General features: G+C 37.0%; 1 protein-coding gene across 13 annotated transcripts in view; it reads right to left on the bottom strand.

Annotated features, from left to right (window-relative positions):
* Positions 1 to 4,102: 4,102 nt before the first annotated feature.
* EXOC1 (exocyst complex component 1) overlaps positions 4,103 to 18,562 on the bottom strand; it is a 52,361-nt gene continuing 37,901 nt past the window's right edge. For 7 of the 13 annotated variants that reach the window (XM_009207061.2, XM_009207063.2, XM_003898870.4 and 4 more), the window contains 7 exons: positions 18,055 to 18,162; positions 16,435 to 16,511; positions 15,316 to 15,544; positions 12,206 to 12,389; positions 9,219 to 9,418; positions 6,567 to 6,761; positions 4,103 to 4,784 (listed from right to left, as the gene is read on the bottom strand). In XM_009207061.2, the coding sequence (XP_009205325.1) occupies positions 4,632 to 4,784; positions 6,567 to 6,761; positions 9,219 to 9,418; positions 12,206 to 12,389; positions 15,316 to 15,544; positions 16,435 to 16,511; positions 18,055 to 18,162 (1,146 nt within the window). In that variant the 3' untranslated portion in view covers positions 4,103 to 4,631. The remainder of the gene's footprint in view (positions 4,785 to 6,566; positions 6,762 to 9,218; positions 9,419 to 12,205; positions 12,390 to 15,315; positions 15,545 to 16,434; positions 16,512 to 18,054; positions 18,163 to 18,562) is intronic. The other 6 variants (XM_021938604.1, XM_021938605.1, XM_021938606.1 and 3 more) reach the window with 4 other exon arrangements.

Here is an 18,562-nt window from a genome sequence, read left to right as displayed (position 1 = left end):
TCCCAGCACTTTGGGAGGCTGAAGTGGGCAGATAGCTTGAGGCCAGGAGTCTGAGACCAACTTGGGCAACATAGCAAAACCCCTTCTTTATAAAAAAAAAAAAAAAAATTAGCAGGGCATGGTGGCATGCATCTGTAGTCACAGCTACTTGGGAGGCTGAGGTGGGAGCATTGTTTGGGCCCAGGAGGTTGAGGCTGCAGCAAGCTGTGATCGTGCCCCTGTACTCCAGCTTGGGTGACAGAGCAAGACCCTGTCTCAAAAAAAATAAAATAAAATAAAATAAAGTATATGTAGGATATAAAGTATCAGGATACAATAAAATCTGTATATGCACTGTCCAGTTTAAGAATATTCTAATATCCCTTTAAAATCCTGTATGTCCCTGCCAGACACCATCCCCTTCCTTTCCTGCTCCTCCAATCACTCCAGAATTTTATCATTCTCTTTTCTTTGGTTTTACATTTGTAATCCCAAGCCACATATTATTTAATCTTAAAGGTTTTTGAACTTTTATATTAATAGGATCATACTGCATGTATTCTTTTGTGATTTACTTTTTTCGTCTGACATTATTTTCCTGTCATTAATCTACATTCTTTGTATAGCAAAAATGTACTCTCATTTTTGTTACTGTATTGGTATTCTATTGAATGACTATATACCTCAATCTATCCACTCTACTATTATAGACATATGGGTTGTTTGCAGTTTTTTGTTATTACAAACAAAAGTACTGATGGGAACTTTCATTAGACTTTGTATTAGTTTGGTGCAAAAGTTATCACAGTTTTTGCCATTACTTTTAATAGCAATGACTTTTGGACCAACCTATGTATTATTAATTCATAATACATGAGTTTCTTTGTGGCAGTGGTTCTCAATCCTTAGAGTAACAGAATTAATGGGAAGCTTTTAAAAACCATGGATGCTTGGGCCCCACTCTGGAACAATTGAAATGTAATGTCTGGAGGTGGGGCCCAGGCACCTGTATTTGTAAGCACATAGGTTATTCTAATGTGTAAAGCAGGAAAGTAAGGGACATATCTGGCAGGGACATAAGGGATTTCAAGATCTGTCCTTTGGGGCACACACCTAAAACTGGAATTACTGAGTCATAGGTGACACACATCTTTACTAGATAATGTCAAATGGTTTAAGTGATTGTAGAAGCATTTGTGTTTTGATGGCTTCACATCCTTCTGAATTCACATTTCCTTGATAACAAATAAAGGTGAACACTTCATACGCTTGTTAGCCATTCTGCTTCCTTCTTCTGTGAAATGCCTTTGTAAGTTTTTTGGGTTTTTTTTGTTCTACGGTTTTTTTTTTAAACTGATTTTTGGGAGCTTAAAAATAGGCTTTGGATGCTGATTGTTTTGTGATGTGTTGCAGTTCTATTCTCTCAATTTGTGGATTGTTATTTCACTTTCATCAAAATAGTGTAAGTTCTTATTTTTAATATAGTCAAATCTATTAATTTTTTTCCAATTTGCGATTTTGTGTCTTTTTAAACAAAATCCTTCTCTGTCCTGAGGCAAAAAAGATATTTTCTTACACTGTCTTTGAAAAGTTCTACAGTTTTTGCCTTTCACATTTAGGTATTCAGTGTCAGGCCTCTGAGCCCAAGCTAAGCCATCATATCCCCTTGTGACCTGCACATATACATCCAGATGGCCTGAAGCAACTGAAGATCCACAGAAGAAGTGAAAATAGCCTTAACTGATGACATTCCACCATTGTGATTTGTTTCTCCCCCACCCTAACTGATCAATGTACTTTGTAATCTCCCCCACCCTTCAGAAGATACTTTATAATCTCCCCTACCCTTAAGAAGGTTCTTTGTAATTCTCCCCACCCTTGAGAATGTACTTTGTGAGATCCACCCCCTGCCCCCAAAATACTGCTCTTAACTCCACTGCCTATCCCCAAACCTATAAGAACTAATGATAATCCCACTACCCTTTGCTGACCCTTTCTTTTCAGACTCAGCCCACCTGCACCCAGGTGAAATAAACAACCTTGTTGCTCACACAAAGCCTGTTTAGTGGTCTCTTCACACAGACACACAAGACATGCAGTCCACGTGGAGTTCATTTTGTGTGTGGTGTGAGAAAGGTGTTCCATTTTCACCTTTTCTCTTATGGACTACCAAATGTCTCAGTACCATTTATTCCAAGTCTATCATTTCCTCACTGACTTGCCACGCCACATGGGTAATAGAGAGTCCATATTTTTATGGTTCTGTTTCTGGGCTCTCAGTTTTGTTCCACTGGTCTATTTATTTATCTTCGTACCAATAAAATGCTGCTTTAATTATAATTCTTGATAAGGAAACTCCTTCCACCTTCCAAGGGGAGTATTGGATATTGGTCTTTTGATCTTTCATATAAATGTTAGAATTAGCTTGTCAAGTCCTACAGAAACAAAACCAAACCAAGACAGTTGTGATTTTGACCGGAACTGTGCTGAATCTTTAAACTTGAAAATAACTGCCAGCTGGCACAGTGTCTCACACCTGTAATACTAGAGCTTTGGGAGGCTGAGGCAGAAGGATCACTTTAACGCAGGAGTTTGAGATCAGCCTGAGCAACACAGGTGGGCCCCATTCTGCACTAAAAATAAAATTAAAGCCCGAGATGTGGTGTCTGTAGTCTCAGCTACTTGGGAGGCTGAAGTGGAAGGATCACTTGAACCCAGGAAGGATCCCAGCCTGAGCAACATGGTAGGGCGCCATTTTCTACAAAAATTAATAGGGTGAACAGTTGTGTCAACAGTCTCGAAAAACTACTTGGGAGGCTGAGGTGGGAGAATCACTTGAGCCCAGAAGATAGAGGCTGCCGTACGCTATCATCACACCACTGCACTCCAGCCTGGATGACTGAGCTGCAGTTCTCCAATTAAAAAAAACAGAAGGACGGGCGGAGGGCTGGCACTTTGGGAGGCAGAGGCAGGCGGATCAGGAGTCAGAATCAGAGACCATCCCTGGCTAACTGCGGTGAAACCCCGTCTCTAAAATGCCCGGTGGTGAGTGACCCTTAGTCCCAGCTACTCGGGAGGCTGGGCAGGAGAATGGTAAACCGGAGGCCGGGCTGCAGTGAGCTGAGATCACAGCCACTGCAAGCCAGCCTGGGCGACAGAGCTGAGACTCAGTATAAAGCAAAAACAAAAAAAAACACAAAAAGAACTGCCATTTCTACTTCAGTGTGTGTGTCCTCATCTGGAAACATTAAATACTTCACTTATTTTGGTCTTCTTTAATATCTTTCAGTAGTTACAATTTCTCTGTAAAGGTCTTATACATCTTGTATTAGCTTGGGCTGCCAAACAATTTATTTTCTGTTTTGGAGGCTAGAAGTCTGAGATCACAGTGCCAGCATGGTCAGGTTCTGGTGAGGGCTCTCTTCCTGGTTTGCAGACAGTTGCCTTCTCATTGTGCCCTCCCATGGCAGAGGGAGAGTGAGGTCTGGTGTCTCTTCCTCTTCTTACAAGGTCTTTGAGTCTATTGGATCAAGGTTTCTACCCTTCTGACCTCATTTGAACTTAATGGTCTCCTTAAAGACCCTATCTCCAATATAGCCACATGGGGGGTTAGGGCATCAATATAAAATTTTAGTGGGGACACAATTCAGGACATAGCACATCTTTTGTTATAGTCCCAAATACTAAACAGGTTCAATATTATTATTTTTCTTCTTCTTATTTTTTTAAGTGACAGTCTCTTGCTACGTTGCCCAGGATGGAGTACAGTGGCACAATCACAACTCACTCAAACTCTTGGGCTGCAGCAATCCTCCTGCCTCAGCTTCTCAAGTGGCTTAGATTATACACATGTGCCACCACAAAAAATTGTTTTTCTATGGAGTCAGGGTCTCACTGTGTTGCCCAGGCTAGTCTCAAATTCCTGGCTTCAATCAGTCCTCCCTCCTTGGCCTCCTAGAGTGCTGGAATTACAGGCATGAGCCACTGCACCCAGCTTACTTTACTTATTATTAAACTTTTAAGTGTTTTGTGGTATATAAACTTGCAATTAATTTTTGTATGTGGATTTTGTAAGAACTTGCTTTAATACAGAAGATAGCATATAATAGACCTAAAAATATTATCAAATGTCAATTATGAAAATTTATTTCACATTTATTACTACAGAGTCACATAATCCTCAAAAATCTAACTTTACAAATGATCACATGAGCCCTCTTCTCCATATACACATTTGTTAGTGTGAAAAAAACAATTTTGTACAGTATTTTAGTAGTTACATGATTAGCAAGCAACAGAGAAGCAGTGAAAGCTGAAGAACTCCAAATGCGCTGCTCACAGGACAACCACTGAAACACAAGCAGCTAGGCAATAAAGGAAAATTTCCCATCCAGTCATTGAGAAATGCTAAAGGCATTTTATGATGACATAAATGCTTAAGTCAGTATGCAACCTATAGGGCAAATAAAACTGCTATATAGGTTGGTAATTTTACATTTAAACATTTGTAGTATGGTACTACCCATTTATCTAACATTTAATAATACATAAAATTTTAAGTCTGGGTTCTCAAAACAGTTGCTTGGTATTTTGGTATAGTGTCTGGTATACTCAAATGCTTCATTCATTTATCTTTTCTTCTTTCCCAAGGTTTAGTGGGACTGTGCAATGCTGGAACAATAATCCAGAATGTCCTGAATAGTGAATTCCATTGTAACACCAGATCCAGGATAACAGCGAGCTATCAAACCTTCAAAGTGCTTATACTGGCGTATAAATTCATCTTGCATGGAGTGCCACACAACCTATTATTAAAAAAAAAATTCATTAGGCTATGAATGGAAATAATATGTAATCTAGTATGCAGAAATAATGCCAAGGCATATTCTAAGAATCTGGGTAGTATAGTAGCTAAGAACATGCATTCTGGAACCAGAATCCTAGTTACTTTTACCAACAAGATTTGTGACCTTCAGTATATGACATCACTGCTCTACGCCTCAAGTTCCTCATCTATAAACCAAGATAATAATAAGACCTTCCTCATAATGCTGTGAGAATTAAATAAGAAATGTACATAAAGTGCTTAGAACTGTGTTTGACACAAGCAAGCACTCATGACATTTTAGCTATTATCTCATACACTCCAATATGCAACACAGATATGGATATGCACAATTATGTATAGAACTAAGACTAGTGATTATATAAAATATAATGCTTTAATTTCATTTCCTATAAACTTTAAAATTTTCTTTATCTAAAATTGTTGATGCAAAACATTGCTTGATGCCTTGGAGGACAGCAAAATGAGTCAGACCCATTATCTGCAATCATGTGATTTACAGTGTAACAGTGGAGACTAATATGTAGACAACTATCAAGACACAATGTGATACACATATTGACATAATGGCTTAAATAGATTACATTAATTGAAGCTCACTCTTTATCAGCACAGTACAAAGCACTTTATGAATATATTAGAGTACTAAGTCTCACGATGACCTGGTGAGGGTGGGTATTATGATCATCTTCCCTATTTGACAGCTGAGGGAATGTATTCTTCCAAGGATTTTTCATGTAAACCCTAAATCTCATAAATCCTAAATTCCTGTCAACTTGAGACCAATCACTATTCCCTAAGCAGTATTATGCTTTTTATTTTTCGTCGTTTAGCTCATATTATTTCTTTCTAGAATGCTACTCCCTGTATCCCCATTTTGCCTGTTAAAATACATCTGACTTTCAGAGGTTAAAACAAACAATGCAATATCCCTTAGGAAGTCTTCCATGATAGTGAAATCAGAATTACTCTCACTCATATCTGGGCCTTTCAATATGGTTTACAAAGAATAATGGCCTAATTTGGTCTTTAAATTTAGCTCTACTACCCATTAGTTATGGGAGCTTGGTCCTATTACTCCAACTCTCTAAGCCTCTAAGCTCATTTTCTTTCTTTCTTGTTTTTTTTTTTTTTTTTTTTTTTGAGACATGGCCTCACTCTGTTGCCTAGGCTGGAGTGCAGTGATATGATCATAGTTCACTGGAGCCTCAATCTCCTGGGTTCAAGTGATCCTCCTGCCTCAGCTTCCCAAGTAGTTGGGACTACAGGCACAGGACACCATGCCCAGCTAATTTTTTTAATTTTTAGTAGAGACAAGGTCTTGCTATGTTGCCCAATACAGTGGCTACTATACAAGAGAGGTATCATTTCCACTTTTCGAAATAAGGGAACTAAGGCTCACAGAGGTTAAGTAACTTCCCAAAGTCACACAGCTTAATCTGGAGCCAGATTATGAACCCATTTCTAATTCCAAGCACTCAACCAACCAACCAACCAACCAACCAAAGAAAAACAAACTTAATGCTTCACCATAATAAAGTAGAAATACGAAATAAGCAGAAATAGCCATATATTCTTATATAAGTAGTATTCCTTTCTTCCTCACAATTCATTAATCTGGTCTGTACTTTAATGGACCTCACGTCCTGCTCTAGATCTATAGCATTTCTAGAAAAATATTTAAAGAAAAGCAATATATATAAGGATCCTCAAGCCAGACGGTCAAAAGAACTCAGCATACCTGAAGTAAGTTCTCTTCTTCACATAAATGTTTATCAACCTTCTTGTAGAGGTTATCTAGACCTTTTTTTACTTCCTTTCCAGGGTACTCCTTAATGACTTTACGAAGTTCTTGTTTGTTAAATGCAAGTTGGTAACTTACTTCCTCCTCCCTTATGCCCTGTGCCACACGAGCTTCAACACCTTCGAAGAAATGCTTCAAGGAAATGAAAAGAAACAATGGCTAAGACCTGCTTTTATTATTACTTACATTTTAAAAAATCTGTTTACAAAGTAGTGTATAATCACCATGCAAAAATCAGTGTGTGAAAGTATAAACAATAAAATAACAATCACCTTATTCACATACTTCTGAGACGAGCATTGGTAACACTGTAGAGTTCCTTCTAATCTTTTGATGTGTGAATACATACATGAGATTATATTTCATATATTTTACATTTAATATTGTTTTTTGCTGAATAAAAATTTTAATGGCTGCATAATATTTCATACTATGACTAAACCACAATTATTATTCATTCCTCTAGTACTAGATATTTAACATCCCACTCCCCCGTCTTTTTTTGGATTTGCCAGATCTAGTGGGACTTTAGAAAATTTACTATATTTGTCATAAATTTTTTTTGTATATAAGTATTTACCCACCTTACTGATTAAATTTCCAGAACTATAATTACTCTATTGAAGAGCGTAACTTTAAGTATTTGAAAGATTCTTCAGTATATATACAAACTCCTTGCCAGGAAAGCTCAATCAATTTATATTTCTGTCAACAGTGTATGAGGTTGCTACTTCACTACACTACCATAAGCATTATGACAATTTAAAACAATGGTTGTCAGAGTGAAAAAAGTTTGTCATTTTATTTTATAATTCTTTGCCTATAAATAAGGCTAACCTGCTTTCATATATTTAGTAGTGATTCAGGCCCCTTGCCCCATTTATAAATTGAGGTCTTAGTGCTTTTCTTATTGATTTTAATAAATCTTTTATATTAAATATACTGACTCTGTTATATTGTTATAAATATTATTCCCAGGTCTTCTTTTTTATATATATATACTTTTATTGACTGGCATGCCTGTATTTGAGCACGATACAAAGAATTAATACTGACAAACCCCATTTCCTCTCATTACTTTTTTCTAAAATTTTCTTAGTGATTATTTATTCATTAAATTATCATTCTTTGACAAGTTATTCTTAGTGCTTTAAAACTTTTGTTGTTACATAAGCTCTTAATTGGTAGACAGGAAATACATTGTTTTTCAGTATATTTGCCTTGAATCCTGTCACTTAATCAACACCAGTAATTTCAACATATCATATACAGGCAGTGATAATCTTGTCTCTCTTCTCCATATCTCCTGTTTATGTTTCAGGTCTTGTTGAACTGGCTAGCACTTCAACAACAATGCTAAATAATAAATGATCTAACAATATTTCTGCTTTACATTGATTTCAGAGGGAATGTCTCTAATGTTGCAGTTAAGTATCATGTAAGCTTTAGGCCTGAGACAGCTCTTTTATCCAATTAAAGGAATATTTGTCTGTTCTTAAGTTTTATAAGGAATTAGTTCTGCATTTGATTAAATGCCTTTCAAGTATTTCTCTGAATTGCTGACAGTAGACACATATTCTTTTTTTTTGAGACTGAGTCTTGCTCTGTAGCCCAGGCTGGAGTGCAGCGGCGTGATCTCGGCTTACTGTAATCACTGCCTCCCAGGTTCAAGTGATTTTCCTGCCTCAGCCTCCTGAGTAGCTGGGACTACAGGCGCACGCCACCACGCCCCGTTACTTTTTAAAAAATATTTTTAGTAGAGACGGGGTTTCACTGTGTTAGCCAGGATGGTCTCGATCTTCTGACCTCGTGATCTACCTGCCTTGGCCTCCCAAAGTGCTGGGATTACAGGTGTGAGTCACTGTGCTATTTTACTCTAACTTCAAGTTAAGAACTTATAAAAGATAACTAATTATATTGTAGACAAAGTTAGTTAAAAAGGTTCATTTAAGCTTTCACTATGTCGTAAAGTTCCCTAAAATCATCATTTCTTAACTTTAATTAACAGACTTGCTCTGGGAAATGACTCAAGTAAGGAAAGAAAAAGAAGGGAAAGAAAAGTAAAAGGCAATGTAGAAAGCAATTTTTGGTTTTTCTTTTATCTTGATAATATTTCTGAAATTTCCACCTAGACATTGCTAACTTGGTCATTTATAAAGTAAGAAATGGGAAAGAATAATGGCAAAGCCTAATCTAGGTTCATCCCCCAGCTTGTAATTTATAAGCTATTATAATGTTGGGCAAGTTTTTTTTACTTTCAGTTTCTTCATTTGTGAAATGGGGATAATATTATCTTAGCTTACACATCATTGTTTATAAGAATTAAAAGAAATAATGCATAATAGAATAATATTAGCAAAATTATCATTAAAATATAATAGATAAATAATGTATAAAAATAATGTACAGAAAGAAGAAATAAAATATATAGCATCTAGCAGTGTCTGGCTCACTGGCAGCTTCAATAACTGACTCCCCTTTGCACCAACACATGAGAAAATTTAAGATAAATGTCTGCAGGTTATTCATATGCAAACTTATGTGTATAGGTTCAAAAGTAGGAAAAATACTGAATGAAAATATATTTACATTTAGTTTTTCAAGAGGCTGTCCTAAAGAGTAAATTACATAAGACTGAAGGTGATCTGTGTATTTTTGTTTGGCGTCTTTTTTTTCTGCTTCTAGACATGAGATTTTCAATCGAGAAAGAGTTGCAAAAATATGGTGAAAGTTTTCCATCATAACCACATCCCTGGGGGTCTTCTGGCTTTCATTTGCTACTTTCTCCACTAAAACCAAAACAGAAAAAATAAAATAACATCTCTGAGTATGACCATATTTAGCCACAAACATTTATATGATTAATTATTTTTTCATTTGTAAGTTTAAGAATTAAGCACATTTCTGGACTTAATAAAATATATTGTAATGGGAGTTTTCAGATCTACCTAATCATCATAAAAAGTTATCCTAAAACAGTCCCATGTGTACATGGAAATTCAGTATATAATAAAAGTAGCGTTTCAAATCAATGGAGAAATGATGAATTATTCAAAATGTGTTAGGACAACCAGCTGGACCATTTTAATATATGAAATTTAGGTCCCTATTTTACATCTTGCAGCCAAATTCTGAATTGCTAAATTATTTAAAATGTAAAAAGCAAACAAATAAATTAATATAATCATAAGTACTAAAGAAAATATAGCTAATTGAAAAATAATAATTTTGTGATGGGGTGACCTTGCTGAGAATGGCCCAAAATTCAGAAGACTATTAAGGGGAAAGATGAATAAATTGGACATAAAATTTGAAAATTCATGTAAACACACCATACACAAAATCAATGAAATGCAAAATAAAATAGTGAGATAATTTATAGCCTATGAGGTTGACAAAGAATAAAAAGATTGGTAATACCTAGTAATATCCAGCATTTGTACAGTTGTAATGCAACTGCTCATAGCACTAAACTGACATAAGCTTTCTGTATCACAATTTGGGAAAAGACTTGAGATACATAAACCCTTTGACCCAGTAATTCCATTTCTAGTAATTTACCCTAAAGAAATTATTTGACAAGTATACAAAGATATATAAACTAAAAAAACCCTAAATGTTTATTAATAGAAGATTTGGTAAATGGATAATGACATATGGATGACTATGTAATCGTTAAAAATGATTTTGTTTATCTATATTAACTAACAAGGAAAGGTACTAAGATTACATAGAGTCCAGCAGCTTCAAAAATAGTGTGTCAGATGAGATAACATTTTTATATTAAAGAAAACACACACAATATGCACATATATAGAAGAGAGGGACAGGGAATTGAAAAGTTTGGAAGAATAAAAATTTAACATTATCTCTGTACAATAAGATTAAAAATGATCTTTCTTCCTGATTTGAAAATTCTATTTGCTGATTTTTGGGGATAAATAGTTACGTTTCAGGTCTTGTACTGGCTAGCACTTCAATAACAATGCTAAATAATAAAGGATCTAACAATATTTCTGCTTTAAATTGATTTCAGAGGGAATGTCTCTACTGTTGCAGTTAAGTGTCATGTAAGCTTTAGGCCTGAGATAGATTTTTTATCCAATTAAAGGAATATCTGTCTGTTCTTAAGTTTTATACATTTTAGTTTCTTTATAAATGAATTAATTCATTTACAAAGAATAATGAATGAATTAATTCATTTATTATTTATTTTTAACACATGGTCTGGCGTTGTCATCCAGGCTAGAGTGCAGTGGCATGAACAAGGCTCACTGCAGCCTTGACCTCCTGAGCTCAAATGATTCTCCTGCCTCAGCCTCCTGTGTAGCTGAAACTCAGGGACACACCACCACACCTGGCTAATTTTTTTGATTTTTTTTATAGAGACAAGGCCTCACTATGATGCCCAGGCTGGTCTTCAACTCCTGGGCTCAAGCAATCCCCAAACTGGTCCTTCCAAAGTACGGCGATTACAGGTGTGGGCCAGTGTGCCTAGCCACATTACTTTAGAATCAGATAAAGCAAAGCTACTTTGAATTTTAAAAGGAAAAATCAAGGGCGGGCACAGTGGTTCATGCCTGTAATCCCAGCACTTTGGGAGGCCAAGGCAGGCAGATCACTTGAGGTCAAGAGTTTGAGACAAGTCTGGCCAACATGGTGAAACCCCGTCTCTACTAAAGATACAAAAATTAGCTGGGTGTGATGACACCTGCCTATAATTCCAGCTACTTAGGAGGCTGAGGCAGGAGAATTGCTCAAACTCGGGAGGTGAAGGTTGCAGTGAGCCGAGATTATGCCACTGTACTCCAGCCTGGGCAATAATTGGTGAAATGATTCCATTTCCTGTCAATTCTTTAGCTTCTACAATTCCTGAATATATGCAATCAGATCATTTATTTCACATGAAATGACATGCCCAGACTTTTCTGTAACTTAATTGTGGGATCTGACACAGGAAGAAAGCGAGTTATAGTATTTCAGCACTAATTTCTCCTGTATTTTAGTACTAATTTCCTTGTATAATAGATATGAAAAACTGAGGCCTAAATAAATGAATTGATTTGCTTAAGGTCACACACACATCACAGCCCATCATCTCTAGAAGACCACTTGTTGAAATGCAAATGTAATCTGGAAGGTCATGTTTTTGTGTTTAAAAAATGATTTTCTACAAAAAATTAGCAGGGTGTGGTGGGGTGCACCTGTGGTCCCAGCTACTTGGGAGGGTGAGGTGGGAGGATCATTTGAGCCTGGGAGGTGGAGGTTGCAGTGAGCCAATATAATGCCACTGCACTCCAGCCTGGGTGACAGAGTGAGGCCCATCTTAAAAAAAAAAAAAAAAAAAGATTTTCAATTTTGCATAGTCATAAGGCCATATGAACCCTAAAATGTAAGTGGTTCCTAATGATTATGAATAGGTTTTATTTTTCAAATTCAAGAAATCTTTAATGTTAGAAAACCTAAAAAAGACTATAAGATACACAAAATAATGAACCTATCTGTTTCCGACTTCTTAGTTACCAGAAATAAAAACAATAGCTACAACAATTCTTTAGAACATAATAAAAGCTTACCATTAACAAACACTCCTCTGATAAGTTTGGTGTATGCTTTATCTAGGTCTCCACGACGCTCAGCATTTTTAAAGATTGATTCTGCAAGTCCAGCAAATTCTTCAAATTCAGCAACAAATGGAAGAATTCCGACTTTACTCTTCTTTGAGATCTTTACTTCTTCCATTTGCCTTATTTGGTTACTCTATAGTTAGGCAGAGAGCAAGGGAGATAAATAACCAAGCAACTTTAAAACTACATGTAATCATAACAAAATATATAGATGGAGATATAGATATATACACAGATATCATAGAGGCAGGATATCACATGGTAGCTAGAACACTTTGGATGCTTACTAATTAAGAAAAACTAATTCTATAGATAATAAAACCATTTTACAGTAAGTTTAAGAAAATCAAAGTAATACAGATTATTTAAAATCAACTATAAGCTGGGGACGGTGGCTCATGCCTGTAATCCCGGCACTTTGGGTGGCCAAGGTGGGTGGATCGCTTGAGGCCAAGAGACCAGCCTGGCCAATACAGTGAAACCTCGTCTCTACAAAAAACACACAAAAAAATTAGCTGGGCGGGGTGGCGCATGCCTGTAATCCCAGCTACTTGGGAGGCTGAGGAATGAGAATTTCTTGAACCTGGGAGGCAGAGGTTAAAGTGAGCCAGGATTGCGCCACTACACTCCAGCCTGGGCGATAGAGCAAGACTCTGTCTCAAAAAATAAAATAAAATGAAACAAAACAAGATACAATCAAGGCTGTGAACTTCAAGTCTCTGTACAAAGTAAAAACAGTCAACACACATTTCTACCATTTATGAAAGATGAGTACAAGGCAATTACTGATTTTAGGTTACAGGAGAGCAGATTCCAGAGCACCTATAGGATCCCTCCAGGTAACTTCTGGTTGGTGGCGTGGTCAAGTTTGAGAACCACAGTCATTTCCAATTTTCATCAGTCTAAAATTTCTGTCTGGATAGACAAATTCTCTATTTTCAGAGTATAGAAACAAAGAAGGAGGATAGGCATTTCCATATGGATTTGCATTATTTAGTTTTCCATATATTTATTAGTCACTTATTCTTAGTTCCACAAACTGCTTGTCCATGATATGACAAAATGTGAAAGACATGTTTCATGCAGACAGAATCCCAGGTTCAAAACGATCCACGGATTCAATTATGGTTCTACGGTTCTGAAGGGATCTAAATCTACTCAGTAGGAATGATTACACTGCCAAATACTTTTGTATTATTTCAGTTTCTACCTCAAATTTCATTGTATTGAGATTTGGGGAGTATAACTCGAAAACCATATGACATATGGATTAGCAAAATAATTATCTCTAGGCTTCTGACATCAGTATAAAAAAACCCTATGAGCACAGTCAATTATTTCATATTATCTGTACTCATGTTCCACTTCATCAGTATTGGCAACTGTGAGGTGAAAAATGGATGCAGTAGAAAAGGTAGTGGTAAGATCGCAGGTACTAGAACCAGACTGTCTGGGTTTGAATACAAGACCCGTATTTTTAAACTGTGGACCTGGGGAAAGTAACTTCACCTTTCAAACAATCTACCCTATTGAGGGGCTGGGTTTAAGATTAGATGACATAGTATGTGCAAAGTGCTCAGACTTGTGCCTGGTACACAGTAAGCACTCATTTATAAATGCTGGTCTATTGATCTTATTGACCAGCATTCATAAATGAGAGATAAGATCTTATCAAAAATAAGATATTATTAAAATAAGAATTAAAATAAGATATAGAGAAGGATGACAGGTAGAAGAAACCACCCTTTAGTGGCAAACCTATGTCCTTTATATATATATGCAACTTATGAGAATATGTGAATTTATATCTTTGTCTCGATTACTTTCTCTAGTGCCACACCTTGAGAAGTGTTCATGAAGCATTTTTTAACCTGGCCCAGCCCAATTCATACATACAAGTGTAAAAAATGCAACAGACAGACAGCTGGGTGCGGTGTCTCATGCCTGTAATCCCAGCACTTTGGGAGGCCAAGGTGGGCGGATCACCTGAGGTTGGGAGTTTGAGACCAGCCTGACCAACATGGAGAAACCCCATCTCTACTAAAAATATAAAACTAGCCGGGCATGGTGGCTCATGCCTGTAATCCCAGCTACTCAGGAGGCTGAGGCTGGAGAATCGCTTGAACCCAGGAGGCGGAGGTTGAGGTGAGCCGAGATTGTACTGTTGCACTCCAGCCTGGGCAATAAGAATGAGACTCCATCTCAAAAAAAAAAAAAAAAAAAAAAAAAGGTAACAGATAGTAAGAAAGTTGTTAAATTTTTTTCTATCAGGAAGAAAATGATAATTGCTCAGTTATAACAATTTATTCTTAAAATAAAATACAATTATTAAAGCTACTAAACTATTAATTAAAATAAATTAAACAATTAAAATAATCAAATTAGTTTTCTTATGAGAAAGTATTAAAAGAACAATAACAATAAACCCAAGTGATAGTTTCAATTGTTTCATTAAATCAATGGTCACTGACTAATAAACTGAGATGTCAGTTATTCAGTGAATTTTTCTTTTTTTTGAGACAGTCTTCACTCTTGTCACCCAGGCTGGAGAGCACTGTTGCAATCTTGGCTCACTGCAACTTCTGCCTCATAGGTTCAAGCAATTCTCCTGCCTCAGCCTCCCGAGTAGCTGGGATTATAGGTGTGTGCTACCGTGCCTGGCTAATTTTTGTATTTTTAGTAGAGACGGGGTTTCGCCATGTTGACCAGGCTGGTCTCGAACTCCTGACCTCAGGTGATCTGCCCACCTCAGCCTCCCAAAGTGCTGGCATTACAGATGTGAGCCACTACGTCTGGCCTCGAGTGGATCTCTTAAGCAGCTGCTGCCGCTGTGCCACGTCCTCCAGAACTTGCCAAGATTCACAGTGTGGAAGGGAAACTAGCTGGCATAGTGCCACCCAACTAACTCTGTTCATGCAGATTGTTGCCATGCCCTGCTTTGAGGGACATGAACAACAGATTCCCCAACAGAAAGCTGGAAATCCCTCGATTTAAATACATTTACCTATATTTTGCAATGACTAGGATGCTAAGGTATTTTTTTAAAAAAGCAAACTCACAATGCATTTGTCAAAGTTCCTTTTGACAGTCACCAAAACATTTCCCAATGTAGTACTTAGGAAAGAAGCAGGGTCCACATTTTGTGCAGTCCACACATGATGACTCATTTTGACTAGCATATAAAGAGAGTTAAAGCTGTCAATTTTGTCTCCTAATGCAATTAGGTTGTTCAGCTCTGGCTCAATGCAGCGAAATATTTTAATCATCATTTGGCGGATCATATCTTTCCTGTTCAGAAAACAGACAAGATATATAAAGTTATAACAAGCTTCAAGTGAATTCACCTTTAACTTTAATCCACTGGGTAATCCACAAAAGGACAAAAAAACTTTAATCCACTGGGTAATCCACAAAAGGACAAAAATACCATAATTAAATTTCAATTAAAAATGTCTAGATAGCCGGGCACGGTGGCTCATGCCTGTAATCCCAGCACTTTGGGAGGCCAAGGTGCGCAGGTCACCTGAGGTCAGGAGTTCGAAACTAGCCTGGCCAACATGGTGAAACCCTGTCTCTACCAAAATTACAAAAATTAGCCAGACGTGGTGGTGCATGTCTGTAATCCCAGCTACTTGGGAGGCTGAGTCAGGAGAATCACTCGAACCCGGGAGGTGGAAGTTGCAGTGAGCTGAGATGGTGCCATTGCATTCCAGCCTGGGCAACAGAGGGAGACTCGGTCTCAGAAAACAGCAACAACAATAACAACAACAACAACAAAAAACAAATAAAAATGTCTAAATATGATTATAGCAGTTTTTGATACAAAAATATTTTACTAACGTTGAGCTTTATCATTTGAATTAGCTTTAATTTGTAAAGCTGGGTCATGAAATGTGCTTTGTGATTTCTAAGAAATACACTACAATTCAAAGGCTTCCCCATACCAGCAAACAACAGATTGACTTCATCTTCTGTGAGTCCTGGAGCAAGGAAGAGCTGAAGAGCCGTAAAATAGGATGAATTTTAAATCAGTAAAATGTCTGATAAGACAATGCACACACACGCTGGTGCTCTGAGTACCGTCAGGCTACTGAGAAACATCTAGACCCCGCCATGAGCAGCGTTCCACGTTTTAAAGTTTATTTTTTCCAAAATAAATGATAGTAACAAAGACATACTCAGATGAAACAGGCAGTGGTGTGCCACAATTATGTTGCCGTGATAATGTTCCTCCATCCAGGTCCTCTGCTTCAGCCTGCAAAAATTATTCAGGCACTTTACATAATAGAAGACCAACAATTTAACTAGTATTTATATAGCGAAAGCCTGCTCAGTCTTAAAATTCCTAGGAAAGAATACATTATGAAAAATAGTGACTTTTAAAGGTAGCATTATGCTAAAGCTAGCTATATAATTTAGTATGCTATTTAAGAATGTTCATGAGATACTCTGTTCTTAGGTTTTATCCAAGAACTTTTGTGGGGTGAGAAGTTGTATTTGTGTGTGCACCTGAGGAGAAGTGGGGAGGTGCAGGAAGCTGAATGCAAGGTGTGGGAAGGGGGCAGCTCGACAACGACAACCACAAAAATAGAAAATGTCCAAACACAACTTTCAAAAGAGAATTTAAAAAATTAAGGAAATCTCATCAATTATTCTAATAAAACTTCAGCATTAAAAAAATGCTAGAAAAAATTCTCACAGAAGCCAACAAATAAATTTGCCACCATTACTACCATAGCAATGAACGCTCTAAACCATTTATAATAATTTCTCGTTTATTTTATGACTGCTTTTATAAGTTGGTTGTCTGAGGCATACAATTTTGAGATGATAATTTAAAAAACACTTTATTTGCACTATTTTTAAGTTCTTCATAATATTCAAGAAACTCTCTCATCTTACTCTCTTACATGTATGCTACCAGAAAGGCATGCTGAATAGGCACTATGATACCCACTTTACAGAAGGGGAAAGCTGGGGATCGAATAACTGGCTTAAGGTCTCATGGCTAGTTAGTAACAAAGCCACAAGGAAGACAGATCTGAGGCCTCATTTTCTTTTATTTATCATCATTATTATTATCATTTTCTTTGAGACGGAGTCTCGCTCTGTTGCCCAGGCTGGAGTGCAGTGGCGCAGTCTCCGCTCACTAAAAGCTCCGCCTCCCGGGTTCACGCCATTCTCCTGCCTCAGCCTCCCAAGTAGCTGGGACTACAGGAGCCCGCCACCATGCCCGGCAAATTTTTTTTTTTTTTTTTTTTTTTTTGTATTTTTAGTAGATACGGGGTTTCACTCTGTTAGCCAGGAGGGTCTTGATCTCCTGACCTCATGATCCACCCACCTCGGCCTCCCAAAGTGCTGGGATTACAGGCATGAGCCACCGTGCCCGGCCTATTTATCATTATTATTATTTGTTGTACCATAGTGTATATACTCAAACATCATTTTTTAAAAATTATATTTGTCTTGATGACTACTGAAAGGTTAAAATAGCCTCTTAAATAACGTTCTTTGCAAAGTAAACTCAGAAATTCATCCCCCCACTAATTTAGAGACTATTTAGGCTTATGATATTCTGAAATGTTAAATTAGATAACCAAACTTCATCTGTCACTGTTTTTATTACCTTGTGGTATTACAAAAATTCCTTACATCCTAAATTCTTACATCATAAAAAAAATCCTTACATCATAAATTCTTTCCTTTTCTCTTCCAATAATAAAATTGTGACCACATATTAATTAAGTTAATTATGTTACAGATCATAAATACTAGCCAAAATACACTATGAGCCATACCATAGTTCCAGGTATACTTTGATGTTGCTGTAGTTTGAAAAATTTACTTATGAAGTCCTGTTCTGCCAGACATAGAGGCTCCAGTTCACTTAGTACCTGTTCAAAGATCTGAAGAAAACCAAAGTGATCCCATAATGAAAGAACTACACCAAATAAAATAACGCACCACATTTAATTTTCTTTTCTGCACAGACCATGGATCCATAATCTCACTAATCTCTAGGAATTTATAACCTCAATGGAATCCCAAAAACAAACTCTTCCAAGATCAACAGGACAATGGTATTAGCAGGTATAACAAGGCCACACAACATACCTAAAATAAAACTCACAATTATTCACTTCACATCTGGAAAGAGGAGCACAAAGATCAACTTTTAAAACTTATTTATGGCCAGGCATGACGGCTCACGCCTGTAATCCCAGAACTTTGGGAGGCCAAATCGGGCAGATCACTTGAGCTCAGGAGTTTGAAACCAGCCTGGCCAACATGATGAAACCCCTTCTC

The sequence above is a fragment of the Papio anubis genome, chromosome 3 (genome assembly GCF_008728515.1).
Source record: "Papio anubis isolate 15944 chromosome 3, Panubis1.0, whole genome shotgun sequence".
Taxonomy (NCBI): Eukaryota; Metazoa; Chordata; class Mammalia; order Primates; family Cercopithecidae; genus Papio; species Papio anubis.
The sequence above is the reverse complement of the archived record's forward strand: the minus strand, read 5'-3'. Positions and strand labels throughout refer to the sequence as shown.